The sequence below is a fragment of the Triticum aestivum genome, chromosome 5B, assembly GCF_018294505.1.
Source record: "Triticum aestivum cultivar Chinese Spring chromosome 5B, IWGSC CS RefSeq v2.1, whole genome shotgun sequence".
NCBI classification, from domain to species: domain Eukaryota; kingdom Viridiplantae; phylum Streptophyta; class Magnoliopsida; order Poales; family Poaceae; genus Triticum; species Triticum aestivum.
In genome coordinates this window covers 94,830,510-94,847,756 of record NC_057807.1, presented here as the reverse complement: position 1 = coordinate 94,847,756, position 17,247 = coordinate 94,830,510, and the positions used below count along the sequence as shown (strand labels likewise).

Here is a 17,247-nt window from a genome sequence, read left to right as displayed (position 1 = left end):
AGGATGGTACCAAGTCCAGCAAGGAGGAGGAGGTGACGGCGGCGCAGAGGGAAGAGGGGTAGGCGTCGGCGGCCGGCGGGGGAGGACCGGTGGTGGGGGGAGGGGGTTGAGGGGGAGATGGAGTGAGTGTGAGTGTGAGTGTGGATCGGATAGAGGAGGGCGTGGGTGGTGGGAGGTAGCTAGTTTTAGCAGTAGCGCGCTATAGGTAAAGGCGCTGCTGCTAAGCTACCTAGCAGTAGTGCACTTCGATTTAATGCGCTGCTGCTATAACTAGCTTCGCGGCGGGGTCGTGGGAATTATAGAGTAGCGCGGCTTAGTGGAGGCGCGCTACTACTACTTTTATTTCAGCAGCGAGTTCTGCTAGAGCACACTACTGCTACATTGCAGCAGCGCCTTATTTTAGAACGCGCTGCTCGTAATATCCTGTGTATAGGCTTTTCCCTAGTAGTGCATACCAGCCATGTACTCAGGCGGTGGTGGGGGCATCGCCACCACGACCACCTGGTCTAACCATCCTGCTAATATATAACAGGGGTAGTTCAGCATTGAGAAATTTGCAAAGACAAGAATCATTCATGATGAAACGTGCATAATGAAAGGAGCAGGAAAGATACTACATAATAGTCGACATAACTTACAAAAGGGGTCGGGCATAGAGTTCAGTACACAAAGTTTAGTACACAGACTAAGTCATCATAGGTGGCACGCAGGCTCGCGATGAATGTATCTAATACTAATAAGCAAGACTACATCAGTCCCAAGAAAAACTGTGGAGGAAGGAGTAGCCTGACAGCTGGTAGTGACGCGATGGAAAGTCCTCCACGTCAGCAGCCTGCAGTCCACAAACACTCTGGTGCAAAACCTGACATTTAGGTGGCAGAAGAGGACCAAGTGCGGGAGAGTAGCCTCCCACATCTGGCCAACTGACACCGTGGGCATCACGATCCTGGTTGGGTAGATCGCAAAACATGACAGCTGTCCAGATCAGACAAAGGGGTGCAACAGCGTCAGAGCACTGTAAAGGTGTTGACGGGTGGTGTACAACTCATGGCGAAGAGCTCGATTAGCTCGATCCGGCCCATCAGCATGTAGAACCAGGTTCTGATGGTGGAAGGGCTCTCGGGTGGTGATGGAGTAGGCAGTACTGTAGTATCCCTCCGCACCAACGTCGGATGCAATAGCAATGTGCCTGAAAGGGGAGGTGTCCAACACCCGATACTCTCCACGGTGACATGTCAGAGCAGCATAAGCAGCATCGTGGACTGCCATATCGATGGTCACTCCAACACCATGAGCGGTGTGCAGCACAGTAGTGGAGTCATACTCCCGAGGTTAGAGGTGGACAATGGCATGGTACTGCTCCTGGTTAAAGTCCTGGTACTGCTCGTACACGGTGTACTCAGGGTGCCAGCGATAACCCAGATAGGTCATCATCTCGACTAGCACAACAGGTGATTTTGAGACACCAATGGTCGTCGTGTGGCGCACGACCTGCCTTGTGGGTTCCATCTGAAAACAAAGATGTTTCAAAGGAATCAAATGACAGTGTGGGTATTGTTCAAAATACCATTCTAAGGAATAACTATGGCTTATTCAACTTTGGGGTGAATGTGGTCACGGCGTTCTAATGTTAGAGTTAGTAAATTCATTTAACCCGAGTAGAAGAGAGTTCAGAGTCCCGGAATAAAGATCAAGGAGTAAAAGATCCTAATACCAACAATGGCAACATGGGCCCATAAGACACACATCCATGTTAGTAAAAATTTTGTAGTGACTAGACTCGACTTCGGCCAAGGAGTGTGGAAGGGGGATTCCTACAGGCAGTCGGCTCTGATACCAACTTGTGATGCCCCCGATTCAATCGTACACTAATCATGCATGCAAATGTGTACGGTCAACACAACTCTAAAAGTAAAATAAGTCATACAAGCATCATATTACAAGCCAGGGGCCTCGAGGGCTCAAATACAAGTGCTCGAACATAAACGAGTCAGCGGAAGCAACAATATATAAGTACACACATAAGTTAAACAAGTTTCCATAAGATGGCTAGAACAAACTGGGATACATATCGAAAGAGGCGCAGGCCTCCTGCCTGGGATCCTCCTGAACTACTCCTGGTTGTCGGTGGCCTGAACGTAGTAGTAGGCACCCCCAGTGTAGTAGGGGTCGCCATCGACAGTGGCGTCTGGCTCCTGGGCTCCAGCATCTGGTTGCGACATCCGAGAAGAAAAGGAAAAAGGGGGAAAAGGGGGAGCAAAGCAACCGTGAGTCCTCATCCAAAGTACTCGCAAGCAATGATCTACACTACATATGCATGGGTATCTATGTAAAGGGGCAATATTGGTGGACTGAACTGCAGAATGCCAGAATAAGAGGGGGATAACTAGTCTCGTCGAAGACTATGCTTCTGGCAGCCTCCAATCTTGCAGCACGTAGAAGAGAGTAGATGGTAAGTTCACCAAATATCATCGCATAGCATAATCCTACCCGGCGATCCTCCCCTCGTCGCCCTATGGGAAAGCGATCACCGGGTTGTCTTTGGAACTTGTCTGGGTGTGTTTTATTAAGTATCCGGTTCTAGTTGTCATAAGGTCGAAGGGAAACTCTGGGTCGTCCTATTACCGTGGACACGGCTATTTGAATAGATCAACTTCCCTGCAGGGGTGCACCACATTACCCGACATGCTCAATCCCTCTGACCGAGCACACTTTCCTGGGTCATGTCCGGCCTCAGGCGATCAACACGTCGCAACCCTACCTAGGCCTAACAGAGAGGTCAGCACGCCAGTCTAAATCCTATGCACGCAGGGGTCTGGGCCCATCGCCCATTGCACACCTGCACGTTGCGTACGCAGCCGGTGAGCAGACCTAGCAACCTCCATTACAAAGGAAGTTGTGTTACGCGGTCCAACTCGGCGCGCGCCGCTCAGTCGTTGACGTCTAGGAGGCTTCGGCTGATACCACGACGCCAGTTACCCATATCTTGTCCCACGTGGCGGTTAGTGCGTATAAGGTCAACGACCCAACTCAGATCAAATAACAAGATCCTGTTAAACATTTTATTATGAAGCAACTGCGGGCGCCAACCAGGGCCTGGCCCACCTCTCACCTAGGTGGTCTCAACCTGCCCTGTCGCTCCGCCACAAAGATCCACACAGACGGTCGTCGGGACAGATGTCCTTTCAGCCCCCAATCCGTGAATCACTCGCGGGTACTCTATGAGCCGACCCGACTTTAGTCACCACCTGAATAGTATGTATGTATGTATAGTATATACCCGTGATCACCTCCCGAGTGATCACGCCCCGATAGTATATCATGGCAGACGGACAAGAATGTAGGGCCACAGATGATAAACTAGCATCCTATACTAAGCATTTAGGATTGCAGGTAAGGTATCAACAACTGTAGCAACAATGACAGGATATGCAATAGAATAGGATTAACCAAAAATAGTAACATGCTACACTACTCTAATGCAAGTAGTAGAGGGAAGGAATAGACGATATCTGGTGATCAAGGGGGGCTTGACTGGTTGCTCTGGCAAGAAGGAGGGGTCGTCAACACCGTAGTTGACCGGGGCAGCAGCGACGTCAGTCTCGTAGTCTACCGGAGAGAAGAGGGGGAAGAAACAATAAATATAATGCAAACATAAGCATGACAATGCATGACATGACAATGAATGGTGTTAGGTGTGCCCTAATGCAGTAGTAGGTGATACCGACGAAGGGGGGAAACATCCGGGGAAGTATTCCCGATGTTTCATGTTTTCGGACAGATGAACCGGAGGTGAAATATTGCACGATCGCTATGCTAGGGACGTGTGGCTGACAAACGTCCCCCCGTATTCGGCTTCGTCTCGTCCTTCTGAGCGACTTTCATGTACAAAGTATTTTCATCTGATAAACGATTTATTTTATATTAATTTTCAAAGTTTTATTTCATTTCCTAAAATTATTTTAATTCCAAAAATGAATATATTGCATCAGCCTAACGTCATCATGAGCAGAATTAGTTAATTTAATTAAGTGATTAGGTTAATTAAACTAAGTTAATTAAGTTAATTAAATTAATTAATTGTTATTTATTTTTATTTTTATTATTAATTAATTAATTTTTTAAAAAAATCTTCTTTTTTTTTTAAGTTTCTGGGGGCTGGGCCCCACATGTGTGTGGCCTAGAGGCCTAACGGGCGCACGGGGCACGGGTGGAGACGGGCCACAAGCACCAACCCGCGAGGGCGCTCGCCGAGGACAACAGCGGGGGCGGGACTAGCGGGCGTGATGGGGGCGCCGGAGCTGGCCGTCGGCGAGCGGAGGTGGGCAGCAGCAAGCAGCAGGCCGCGGGCACGCGCGGTGCATGGTCGCTGGCGGGCAGCGGCGCAGCAGCAGCACGGGGCGCGTGAGGCGAGCGGCGGGCGAGGACGACCAGCCGGAAGGGTCGGCGACAGGGGCGGGGCGCGCGGCTGCGCTAGGCGAGGCCGTGGCCAGAGCGGTCTGCGGCCGGCAGCGAAGCGGTGAGCAGGGGCCACGGCTGAGGAGCCCGGGGCGCAGTGGCACGGGGCGTGCCATGAAGGAGGCCATCGTGGGCGGGCACGTCATCGGGCGCACAAACGAGGTGATGCGCGAGAGAGAGGGAAGGAGAAGGGGGCTCACGGAGGGAGCCATAGGGGACTGGGCAACGGGGCGTGGGGAGGACGATGGGGACGACATCAACGACGGAGAGGAAGAGTCGAGGAGGAGGTCGGCGAGGTGGCACCGGGAGGCATCGAGGCGGCGGGGATGGTCGACGGGGTCGGGGCGTCGTGGGATTTCGTTCCCCTGTTCCCGATCTAGATCGGGGAGGGGGAGAGAGACATGTGGGGAGGAGTGGGGGTGTGCGGTTGTGGGCTAGGGTTTCATGGGCGTGGGTGGATAAGGGAGTGAGGGGGAGTGGGTGGCCGGTTGGGCCAGGTGGGCCGGCCGGGCAGCCTGGTGGCCTGCTGGGCCGTGGCCCAGTGGGGGGGTCTTTTTGTTTTCTGGTTTTGTCTTTTTCTTTTTCTTTAGTTTATTTTTGGTTTTAATTTATATTAAAATATTTAGGCATTCTGTAGAAGCGTGGTTTCTTCACCATAAATACTTAGGCATTTATTGGCACACTCCGAACATTTTAGTTCTAATGTTTGAATTTTTTGATGTTTGCCAAAAATTTAAATTTGAAACGTTTTGATCTAACGCGAGACTAGCAATAGTAATTATAGGTGACGTGGCATCATTAGCATAGGTTTACTGTAGCTTAATTATCCGGGCGTTACATTGGGACCCCCTACCCAAGATCCATTGTTGGCACCGAGGCACAGAGCTTTCGCTTGCTAGCTTACCCATGCCACTACCAGGTCACCAGGACAAGCTCGTCGAAGATTGACCCTGTAGGACCTTGAAGTATGTCTAGAGGGGGGTGATTAGACTACTTGACCAATTAAAAACTTAACCTTTTCCCAATTTTAGAGTTTGGCAGATTTTAGCTATCTTAGGACAAGTCAAGCAATCATCACACAAATCAAGCAAGCATGCAAAGAGTATATGGGCAGCGGAAATTAAAGCATGCAACTTGCAAGAGAGTAAGGGGAAGGGTTTGAAGGATTCAAACGCAATTGGAGACACGGATGTTTTTGGCGTGGTTCCGATAGATGGTGCGATCATACATCCACGTTGATGGAGACTTCAACCCACGAAGGGTAACGGTTGGCGAGTCCACGAAGGGTTCCACCCACGAAGGGTCCACGAAGAAGCGACCTTGTCTATCCCACCATGGTCGTCGCCCATGAAGGACTTGCCTCACTAGCGGTAGATCTTCACAAAGTAGGCGATCTCCTTGCCCTTAAAAACTCCTTGGTTCAACTCCACAATCTTGTCGGAGGCTCCCAAGTGACACCTAGCCAATCTAGGAGACACCACTCTCCAAGAAGTAACAAATGGTGCGTTGATGATGAACTCCTTGCTCTTGTGCTTCAAATGATAGTCTGCCCAACACTCAACTCTCTCTCATAGGATTTGGATCTACTGGAAAGAGGATTTGAGTGGAAAGCAACTTGGGGAAGGCTAGAGATCAAGATTCATATGGTAGGAATGGAATATCTTGGCCTCAACACATGAGTAGGTAGTTCTCTCTCAGAAATGGTAAGTTGGAAGTGTAGGTTTAGTCTGATGGCTCTCTCCACGAATGAAGAGGAGGTGGAGGGGTATATATAGCCTCCACACAAATTCTAACCGTTACACACAATTTACCAAACTCGGTGGGACCGATTCAATAGACTCGGTCGGACCGATTTAGTAAACCCAGTGACCGTTAGTGATTTTCGGTGGGACTGACATGCAACTCGGTGAGACCGATTCGGCTAGGGTTAGGGCATAATGTAATCTCGGTAAGACCGATTACACAAACTCGGTGAGACCGATTTTGGTAATAAGCTTTCCAGAGAGTTGGTCAGGTAAACTCGGTGGGACCGATTTGCTCTTTTCGGTGAGACCGAAATGTTACAAAAGGGAAACAGAGAGTTTACATTGCAATCTCGGTGGGACCGATCGCTCACTTCGGTTTGACCGAAACGTTACGAAGGGAAACAGAGAGATTACAATCCCATCTCAGTGAGACCGAGATCCCTATCGGTAGGACCGATTTGCCTAGGGTTGGTGGCAGTGGCTATGACTTTTGAAATCGGTGGCGCCGGATAGGAAGAATCGGTGTGACCGATTTTGGCTTGGGTTTAGGTCATTTGTGGATGTGAGAAAGTAGCTGAGGGTTTTGGAGCATATCACTAAGCACATGAAGCAAGAGGCTCATTAAGCAACACCTCATCCCTCCTTGATAGTATTGGCTTTTCCTATAGACTCAATGTGATCTTGGATCACTAAAATGTAAAATGAAGAGTCTTGAGCTTTTGAGCTTGAGCCAATCCTTTGTCCTTAGTATTTTGAGGGATAGTTGCACTTTCAGACCCCCCCCCCCAGATCCGGATCAGAGCGTCACCACTGCAAAGACAAAGAAGACACCCGATCCACCCGCCTGTACCCGTCCCATTGCCCACACGTCCAAGACAAACAGGCACCACCGCCGTAGTGTTCCCCACTAGAGATCCAAAACATGCAAACTGCCACCCGGGGCTGCCACCCCGGGATCCATGTCCAAGCCATAACCATTCGCCCACATCACGGTGCACCCACCCCGGTAGGAGGAGTAAAAGGCATCTCCTTTTACTCCTAGCCCAACATCAACCACTAAGTCTGGATTGACACCTCCATGGTACAACTAGTCCCGGTGGACCGAGGGAGACACAACTCCGTGGCTACCAATGGTCGCCGCCGAGCATGCTCACACGACACCATATCTATGGTCTTCGACGCCAATCTGCCTGATGGACTCGCGATGTCCTGACCACCACCATCAACCACTGTACCCACGAGAAGAGGGACCTCGTCGCCCATGGGCACCACCTAGACTGGGCCCACCATCATCTACCCGGAGTGGAGATCTAACCAATCCCAGGCCAAACCCATCTGCCCGAGCACGGGCTCCAAGTCTTGGCCATCTTCGCCGCATGAGCACCCTGCACCGCCGACCCGGACCTGGAATAAGAGAGGCACCACCAGCACCCGCACCCTGCTGCCAACCGCCGCCGCCCAAGCCGCAGCGACTCACCCGCCGATCGATTGTAGCCACCCCGTGATGACCGAACTAGACCGGGCAAGGGGAGATCCCTGCCACGACCTAGCCATCCGCCCACCGGAGCCGCGAGGAGCATCCAAGGCCAACCAGATTCATTGATGACCTCGAGCATCTCCCTTGCACCACGCCTGTAGCACCCGGCCATATCCCTCGATGGATTAGGGCCACCACTACTCGCCTGCAGCATACCCCCCCCCCCCCGCCAACAACCATGATCGCCTGAAGGCAGGGCCATAACCGTCGGCCCATGCCTACCCGACCTGCGCCGCTCAACACACCAGACCGGCAAGGCCGCCGCTATCCAGACCAACGCTGGCCCATTGAGCACGCACCACCACACCTTCGGAATCCGCGCAGCCGTCGCAGCCCCGCCATCTGCCCATGCTGCCGGCACGCCCATCTGACTTGCTGTCGCCGCACCCTCGACACGGTGCCGCCCCGCACTGGGCACACTATTGGGAGGGGAGAAATGCCCCCCCCCCCCCCCCCCGCCTTGCCGCCTACACTGACTGGGCTTGCCGGCGACGACGAAGGGAAGGGAAGGCGAGGAGGGGGAGGGAAGCGACAAAAGCTAGGGTTCACACCCTTGCGCACACTATCGGGCGAGACGAGTTTTCGATCAACTCAGATTGCGTCCTAGCTATTCTATGAAGTTGGTGCCAACGAAATGAGAAGTACATTGTGAATGTTTTCGTTCCATGTAGCATCTATGGACGTGGTGTTTTTATTCCTTTTCTTTTTTGGCAATAGTAGCGTTTTCCTAACCCGAACACATTTTTTTCAGTAGTAAAAATAACACACATTTGTTTTCGTCACTCAAAAAAAGAAGAAGAGAAAAGACACGTCATCACCTGGACCGTTGCAACTCCCGTCCCGAGTACGTATATCCCCCGAGTACCCTAGTTAGAAATCTCCCGTTCCGCTCCCGATTCGAGACGGACGCGCCGCCACCGACCTCCTCCTGCCCACCCCGCTCCCGCTCCGGATCCAGCCCCAAGCCCCCACCTCCACTCTCCTTCTATATCCGCCGCCACGCCACGCCACGCATGCCACCTCGGCGAAGCCGCGTCCGCAAGGACAAGCCTCCGGCTGCCGCAACCGCCTCTGCCCCGGCTATAAAGGCGCGCCCTTTGGTCGTCCGCTCCTCCTCTCTTCGCCCAGGCCATGCCTCTCGCCTCGATTCGTCCTCGACTCCTGCCTCTCCTCCTCCCGCGTCTGGTTTCATCTTGCTCCTCCTCGCTCGTCTTGTCCGTTTATACTAGAAAGAATTGCTCGTCCTCGATTCGTGTGTTTTGAAGCGCGTCTGATTTGATTGATTTTGCTCGTCCTCGGTTCATCCGTTTAGATAGAAATCGCGTCTGGTTTCATTTTGCTCGTCCTCGCCGTCGCCCGTTTAGCATCGGTCCCGAGTTGATTTTGCTCGTCCTCGCTGTCGCCAGTTTAGAGTCGCGTGTGATTCGATTCTGCTCGTCCTCCTTGTCGTCCGTTTAGAATCGCTTCCGAGTTGATTTTGCTCGTCATCGCCGTCGTCAGTGTAGAGTTGCGTGTGATTTGATTCTGCTCGTCCTCCCCGTCGCCCGTTTAGATCAGAATCGCGTCTGTTTTGATTTTTCTTGTCCTCGCCGTCGTCAATTTAGATAGAATCGCGTCTTGATTTGATTTTGCTCGTTCTCATCCTAGTCCGTTTGGAATCATGTCTGATTTGATTCTGCTCGATCCCCTGTGTTGCTGCTGGGTTCTTTACACTGATGCTCTCGCGTGTTCTTCGTGCCGTCTCATCGGGGGTATCCGTGTAGGAAGCGAGCGGTCGGTCGGTTTGGGTCTTCTGGTTTGCGAACTAACAAGTCTGTTTGAGAAACTTCTGCGTGCGCTTCTGTTATCCGAGAGACGCTCACGTCTTGCTTTTGAAATTGGATTGCTGTTTATCGTGCTCGTTCAGATCGGTTCCTCTGTTCGGTCACCTGCGCTGTTCGTCGGTTACTTTCATATCTCAAACGCATGCGCCCTTTGATGCTACTTGATGGATGTTCGGATCTCAAATGTTGCGTTGTTCAGATCGGTTATTTTGATTGAAATTGGATTGTTGGCCATCTGTCGATTCTCATTCTACTTGATGGATGTTCAGGGTGTTACTATGTTATTTTCAATTGCTTACTTCTTGTCATGCTTTGCTCATGTTCCCATATATGGTGATGTGTATTAAGGGGTGCAAACCATTTAGACAGAAAGTTTTACAAGAGTGCAAACCATGTGGCCTTCTTTTCTTCCTCATGTTGCTATTTCCATTTAACTGATCATGATACGAGTACTAGATGAGGTGCTGCTAGTTAGTTCCCCTTAGACTTTGTTCTAGATAAAAGAGCATAACTCCAGAATTTTGTCATTACACACCTGGGCATATAATTCTGCTGTGAGCATAACTCCAGAATTTATTTATCTGTGAAAGTTTGTTCATCACATGTTTTTTTATCAATGCTGCTAACTTTATAGCTTTCTGAGATTACTTCGGGCTTGCATGTATTAGCTTTCTGTTTGTGCCCCTATCTAAGTATGTTTCTTGTGTGCAAGCGCTCCATTCTGTGTGTGTCTGTGTGTGGCTTGATGGTGAATATATGTGGCTTGACTGTGTGTGTGTGTGGCTTGATTGTGTGTGTGTGTGTGGCTTGATTGTGTGTGTGTGTGGCTTGATGGTGAATATGTGTGGCTTGACTCTGTGTGTGTGTGGCTTGACCGTCTGTGGCTTGATGGTGAATTTGTGTGTGGCTTGACTGTGTGTGTGTGACTCTGTGAATATTGCATTTGCTTGATGGTGTGGCTTGTATGCTTTGTTGAATGATTGGTTGTATAACTTGTGTTTTATATTGTTGTGGCATGATTGATTGCTGTTTGTTGAATGCGAACTCGTATCTTGACGAATAATCATGTATGCTAACTTGGTATTGGTAGTTCCTGATCACCTATTACTTGTATAGTGTAGACTGACTATTCTTTTTTTAAAACTTTTTTGTGATTATGTCTTCACATTGCACTGCTCGATCCATATCGACATGCCCACGCTGTCTGATGAGGATAAAGATGTAAGGAACTCCTCCCAAGAATCTCTTTTGCTCTTTGTATTAACTTGACGACTCGGCTTTACATATTAAAAAAAATCGTGAAACTGGAGCTCCTTGCTGTAACCCATTATATGACTTTATGAGCATGCACCACTTTCAGGTTATGAGAAAAATAGGGTTCCCCAACCAAGATTGACTTCCTCTCTCTTTCTTATACAAGGCATGCAGAAGATGTGTGGCAAGTAAGTAACTCATTATGTCAGATATTTAGAGTGTACTACTTCACAGTGCCATCTTTCCCAACAGATTGCATTTTTTTATATTGATATTGGGTTGAATAGTATCACATGTTTGTTTGCATTTCATACTTTGGAAAAATGTTCCTAATGTTGATAGAGTATTTTTTTTCCTGCAATAGGTATGGGAGTTCCTCTCAAAGTTAGGTGATCTTAGCCAAACTCTGATTTTTGCCAAAATTGAGAATGTGGAGGTAATTTCAAGATATTCCTTCAACATTCCTGAGCAACTTGGATTTGTTTACCACCTATTGACTCCTTATTCCTTGCAGGGCTTGAACCATTTTGATGAGATCCTGGAAGAAGCAGATGGTATAATTCTGTCAAGAGGAAACTTTTGGAATTGATCTTCCACCTGAAAAGGTTGGTTATCTCAACCTTCGCAATGCATTATCTCTTAACGTGTCGTCCTAGTAGTGAAAAAATTAGAGAGAATCACCCCAATGCATTGTTTCTTAAGGGTTGTATCTAAATGATGTTGCATTGTGGAGAAAATTAAAGAGTAGGAAAACAGGGAGTGCAAGAAAACGAGCTAAGAGCCATATCTATATGAACATACAGCTCCACTCTCATTCTTTCTTAATTATTACAGTACCACATCAGCATTTTGACTATGCCATCTTTCTAAGAGAAGCATTGTGAGTGCCCTTGGCAGTTGTGAAGGCATTTTGCTTGATTAACATGTATTTTCCCCATTTGCATGAATCTTAGTGATGGTTTTATGTGCTTTACTTAGATTTGCTCTTTTTTTAAACAAAAATCAAGGGTCTGTATTGAGCACTACTTTTGTTCGTTCTTTAGGTGTTCTTATTTCAGAAGTCTGCTCTGCACAAGTGCAACATGGCTGGAAAGCCTGCTGTTGTTACTCATGTTTTGGTCAGTATGACGGACAACCTAAGGCCTGCTCGCGCGGAGGCAACTGATGTGGCAAACGCGGTGCTGGACGGTTAGTTTTTGCCTCTTGCTGATATCTTATACTTTGGTGATCCTGTAAGTTTTTGCCTCTTGCAGAATCCAATGAAAGTTCTGATTCTGAAAGCTCTGACTGAGGTATTCATTTACCTACCAATTTTGAAGTGGAAGCTTCATCATTTAATAGCATTTTTAATTATCTTTTTGCCTGATTTCACCATGTTTCACTTCGTTTTCAGAAGCCAGCTACCGAAGTGAAGAATTCTGCGGGTTGCTACTGCACAAAAGAAAAAGCAGGAATTGGACGGCTCTGACAGTGATTCTGATGATTCATCAGATGAGGTAAGAATCATATTTCTAGCAATGCATGTCTACGTGAGATAATTACAAAAGCATAAAACATATTTCCTTCACTTACCATTCCCCTAATCTTGTCTTCTAATTCTGTGGAGTTTGCAGGATAGCCACTAAAAAACCAGTAGCCAAGAAAGTAGTAGAATCTAGTGAAAGTTCTGATTCTGACTCTGAGGAGGTATCAGTCTACTAGTTATATGAAAACTAAGGCTTCATTATTCTGTCTTTATAATGTGATACTAACATTTTCAATATATTTCCAGGATACCACTGCTAAACCAGTTAAGAAGAATAAAGAATCTAGTGATAGCTCAGATTCCGACTCAGATTCAGATTCTGAAGAAGTAAGTTCTCTGTTGTACTTGTTTACTCTTGGTAACTTATCTTGTGTGACATTTGTATTTCTTAAACATTGTTTTGTTTCTAGCAAATCTTTTGTCTATGCCATCTTTCTAATGCGGTTCCTTTCTATGTCCAGGATACCACTGCTAAAACAGTTTCTGTAAAGAAAGAAGAATCTAGTGGTAGCTCAGATAATGACTCGGATTCCGATTCTGATGAAGTAAGTGTTCTGCTACTTGCTTACTCCTGGTCACTTTTTTGTTGTGCAATGTTTAAAATTCCTTCCAATGTTTTGCAGCCAGCAAAATCTACTATTCCTGCTAAGAGGCTTCTGACAACAGAGAAAAAGAGTGAACATGTACGCATTATTTTTAAAATTTTATTTTCTTTAAAGCATTGCCTTCTGTGATATTTGTTGTACATTAATTCATCTTGATGTAATTCAATATTTGCAGTCCAAGGATGATTCTGATGATAGTTCTGATGAGAGTGATGAAGAGCCTGCACTAAAGAAGCCTAAGGAATTTTTGGTGTTTGCTTTTTCATCTGAAGATTTTGGTCTCTTAGGTTGCCAAGAAAGAAAGCAGTGGTGATGACGACAGTTCTGAAGAGAGCTCCAGCAGTGATGATGAAAACGATCAATCGGTGTCAATGTGAAAGTCCAAGCAAAATCAAGTATGGTTTGAGTATATTTATGCTGTTGTAATTTTTCCACTTATGTTTGATGGTAATCAGCTTCTAACTAGCTTCCTAATTTCAGGAACGAAGATCTGAATCACCCTCACCCCTCTAGAGAAATCAGTTTACTCATTCAAGTTCTGGAAATTCTTTATAGCTTTCTGAGTTTACTTCGGTCTTGCATGTGTTAGCTTTCCATTTGTGCCCCTTGCTTTGTCTGTTTCTTGTGTTCAAGCGCTCCATTCTGTGTGTGTGACTGTGTGTGGCTTGACTCTGTGTGTCTGGCTTGACTCTCTGTGTGTGTGTGTGGCTTGACTATGTGTGTGACTGTGTGGCTTGATTGTTTATGTGCTTGACTCTCTCTGTGTGTGTTTGTGTGACTCTGTGTGAATATTGCATTTGCTTGATGGTGTGGTTTGTATGCTTTGTTGAATGATTGGTTGTGTATAATTTGTGTTTTATATTGTTGGGGCCTAACACTGCCTTTGCCGGTCCCAAGCCCGGATGTGAAAATGTGGAGGGAGCTGCAGTTACCTCCTTTGTATTGTTTGCATTACGAGTGTCGATAGAAATTACACAGTCTAGGTTACTGTCCTAATCGAATAGTGAATCTTCACATAATTTCTTTGCATGTGATTCCTTTCTGAAGTTGTACGAGGTCAGTGTTTTTCTTATACGATACCAAAGGGAAGCGACTGTGTGTGGCTTGACTCTCTCTCTCTTTCTCTGTGTGTGTGGCTTGACTGTGTGTGTGACTGTGTGTGGCTTGATTGTTTGTGTGCTTGACTCTCTCTGTGTGTGTTTGTGTGACTGTGTGAATATTGCATTTGCTTGATGGTGTGGTTTGTATGCTTTGTTGAATGATTGGTTGTGTATAACTTGTTTTATATTGTTGGGGCCTAACACTGCCTTTGCCGGTCCCAAGCCCGGATGTGAAAATGTGGAGGGAGCTGCAGTTACCTCCTTTGTATTGTTTGCATTACGCGTGTCGATAGAAATTACACAGTCTAGGTTACTATCCTAATCGATAGTGAATCTTCACATAATTTGTTTGCATGTGATTCCTTTCTAAAGTTGTACGAGGTCAGTGTTTTTCTTATATGATACCACAGGGAAGCGAGTAACTAAGAATCTAGGCCTATAAGGGTTTGATTTTTCTCCCTTTTTCTGAAATTTTTTACGGTGCCTTGTCAGCATGACGTGTATGGTGCTTTGTTTTACTTCTGTGTGTGAATTTTGATTGTTTCCATCATAGGTGACATGTGCTTTCTGGTTTTGACTGTTTCTCCTTGTTTGCCACGTATCATATTTGTATATCAGTTTGTTTGGGCTGATTTTTCTGGGCTCTTCCGGTGGTACGGGTGTGTTCCTTTCTTTTTTCTTCTGCTGCCTATAAAGTCCTGGCGTTAGATCTTCTGGTCGATCTGTTCTAAGTCACTCTGAATATATTCCTGATGCTGCTTCTGGCGGTGGATCTTCTGGTCGATCTGTTCTAAGTGCCGCTCAATATGTTCCTGGTACGTTTTGCTTGATTTATTTTTTCTGTTTTGTATGGTTTTCTGTGGTTAGTTTTGGATCCTAATGAAGCGCCCCGGCGTCGGCATGAGATTCGACATGGGAAGCATCCTATTTATTAACCACGGTCCATTGGCTGGAGTCAAGGAAATTCTCAAGCATAAAACGGCATCTTCTTACTCGGCGTGCTTTTAAAGGAGAAGTTGGTATTGAATTTATGGATCTGTATAGCTACCTGATCCCGGTATATGAAATTGAGCCTCTTGAGAAATTACTGATGATGCTGCAGACAAAATTGTCCAATACTTGTGGTGTTAAGGGGACAAACGTTACCTCTTCCCAAATTGTATAAGGCCTGCTGATTCAGAACCACCTCCACATTACTTGTTTACAAGTGGTGCCAAGGTATAAATAATTTGCAGGACATATGGGACACTAGCGATGGGCTTCTTCTTATGGTCTAATTATTAGTGTAGTGCATATTACACTATTAATCTGCCCTATTGTGATTCACTTGCATGCAAAAATCTGCCCCTAATGATTTATTTCAGTACGAATAGTACCATGTCCAAGTTAACGGGTTTAAAGCTAAGTACTCCCTCCGTTCCTAAATATTTGTCTTTCTAGAGATTTCAAATGGACTACCACATACGGATGTATATAGACATATTTTAGAGTGTAGATTCACTCATTTTGCTTCGTATGTAGTCACTTGTTGAAATCTCTAGAAAGACAAATATTTAGGAACGGAGGGAGTAGTAATGTGGCGGACTTTAAATGCATAATAATATTTGGACAACTTTTGTAAATCAAAGTGAACTAATTTAATCATGATAGAAAGGTTGGGCTGTTAGACTGAGTGGAGGTTAGTGCCTGGTGGCTTTGAGAAACTAAATAATTTACCTACTTCCGTCTATTGTCTTTTAATGTTTATATAGCAATTTCTGAAGAACAGTGATTTCATAAGTGAGAGAAATGGCATGGCTATGTGTCAATTTTTTCCAGATTTGTCAGTGAAGCAACCTGGATATCATTTACTTGAGACTTGAGTGCTTGTCATACTGTATTATTGTACCGGCAAATCTCCTAATTCCTGTAATCATTTTTCCCGAGCAGTGTCTTTTTGCATCTGTACACATGTTCACTTCTTTCGGATCTGGTGGAAACATAGGATGCTAGTTACTGAAAAGTTAATCCTTTTTGTTCCTGTTCATATTCGACTTGGATATTAACATGGCCCTCATTTCAAATCGATGTACTGGACTTGAATCATTTGCAGGATGAAGTCGAAGCGGCATGGATGGCAGCAATCAACAAGGAAATTACACGTGTGTTGACAGAAGTTCTTCTGAAGGTTTGTTGTCATTGCATGGACTTATTTAGCTAGGTTTAGCAGAACATGTACTTCTGTTCTAAGTTCAGCAAGACTGCCATTTCTTACTTTTGTACTTTTGTCATTCCAGGTTGCGGATGATCTTTTTAATGAGATCGCAACCAAAGTACGAATGAAGATTCATAAATATGTAAATTACATTGCTGATTATCGCCTCTGTGTTGCAGCAAATGAGACCACTGGTGTCTCTAGCTCAAAGGAGCTTGGTCTGGGAGAATCAAGAGTGAAGACCACAGCTAAACCATTCTTGTGAATAGGTGTCCTAGTACAATGTTGTGATTATAATATTTTTCTTTTAGTTAAAGGTAAAAGGCATGTATAAACCTTCTCACATAAAAAGAGTAATTGATCAACTTCGCTCAAAGTCTACGCAAACTAGTGAATTATGAAGCCCAGGTTATTTGAACAATTGAATTTACCAAATTCGTCACGCAGAATGAGAAGTTTTTTTAAAAGAAAAACAGGAAAGTCTGGGGCTCTGCCCATTTTATCAACACAGGGACAAAGCCTGGAGTATTTGATTTACCAAAATCATACTACCATTTAGGGGGGGGGGGGGCACTGCCCATTTCAACATAGGGACATGGGAAAAAGGAGTACAAAAATATTACATGGAGATAGGAAAAAAAGATAGAAAAGAAAAGAAAAAGAAGAACGTGAACTTCATATCTAGTGTGAGAGCTAACCATCTTTGGTCAACGTCTTCCTTTACAAGATAAACCACATCGAGCACAATAGTAAGTGTGATTTCGTTGAAGGTTCGTCCGATCCGCTCCTTCCACACATTCCACAAATCATCACTTCGGCAAATAAATTGTGAAAGGCAAGCTTTATCTCGGTTCAAAATACTCTTGCTCCACCAATCTTCCAAATGGTGAAGTCGTGTGTCGTCCCTTGGTGGACAGAAAACCAAGTGCATACAACTCTTCAGATTCCACGAGTTAACAGGGTTTGCAACGCTGGTTTAGCTGATGTCCAGAAATGATGCCATCAA

The 17,247-nt window shown here is 46.2% G+C and overlaps 1 protein-coding gene across 1 annotated transcript; it reads left to right on the top strand.

Moving 5' to 3' along the window:
• The first annotated feature begins 8,660 nt into the window (after positions 1–8,660).
• Positions 8,661–15,413, top strand: LOC123110589 (nucleolin 2-like). The gene is made up of 12 exons (XM_044531146.1): positions 8,661–10,784; positions 10,924–11,005; positions 11,182–11,253; positions 11,332–11,422; positions 11,861–12,109; positions 12,211–12,313; positions 12,431–12,503; positions 12,589–12,669; positions 12,804–12,887; positions 12,966–13,025; positions 13,123–13,342; positions 13,428–15,413. Exons 6-11 carry the CDS (start codon positions 12,297–12,299, stop codon positions 13,258–13,260), a joined length of 453 nt encoding a protein of 150 aa, XP_044387081.1. The 5' UTR covers positions 8,661–10,784; positions 10,924–11,005; positions 11,182–11,253; positions 11,332–11,422; positions 11,861–12,109; positions 12,211–12,296; the 3' UTR covers positions 13,261–13,342; positions 13,428–15,413.
• The last annotated feature ends 1,834 nt before the right edge of the window (positions 15,414–17,247 follow it).

What these genes read in the sequence shown, in the direction of transcription:
- LOC123110589 (XM_044531146.1), top strand. An exon ending in CTGATTCTGACTCTGAGGAG is followed by an intron (nt 12,504 to 12,588) that starts GTATCAGTCTAC and finishes ATATATTTCCAG; the next exon opens with GATACCACTGCTAAACCAGT. An exon ending in CGGATTCCGATTCTGATGAA is followed by an intron (nt 12,888 to 12,965) that starts GTAAGTGTTCTG and finishes AATGTTTTGCAG; the next exon opens with CCAGCAAAATCTACTATTCC.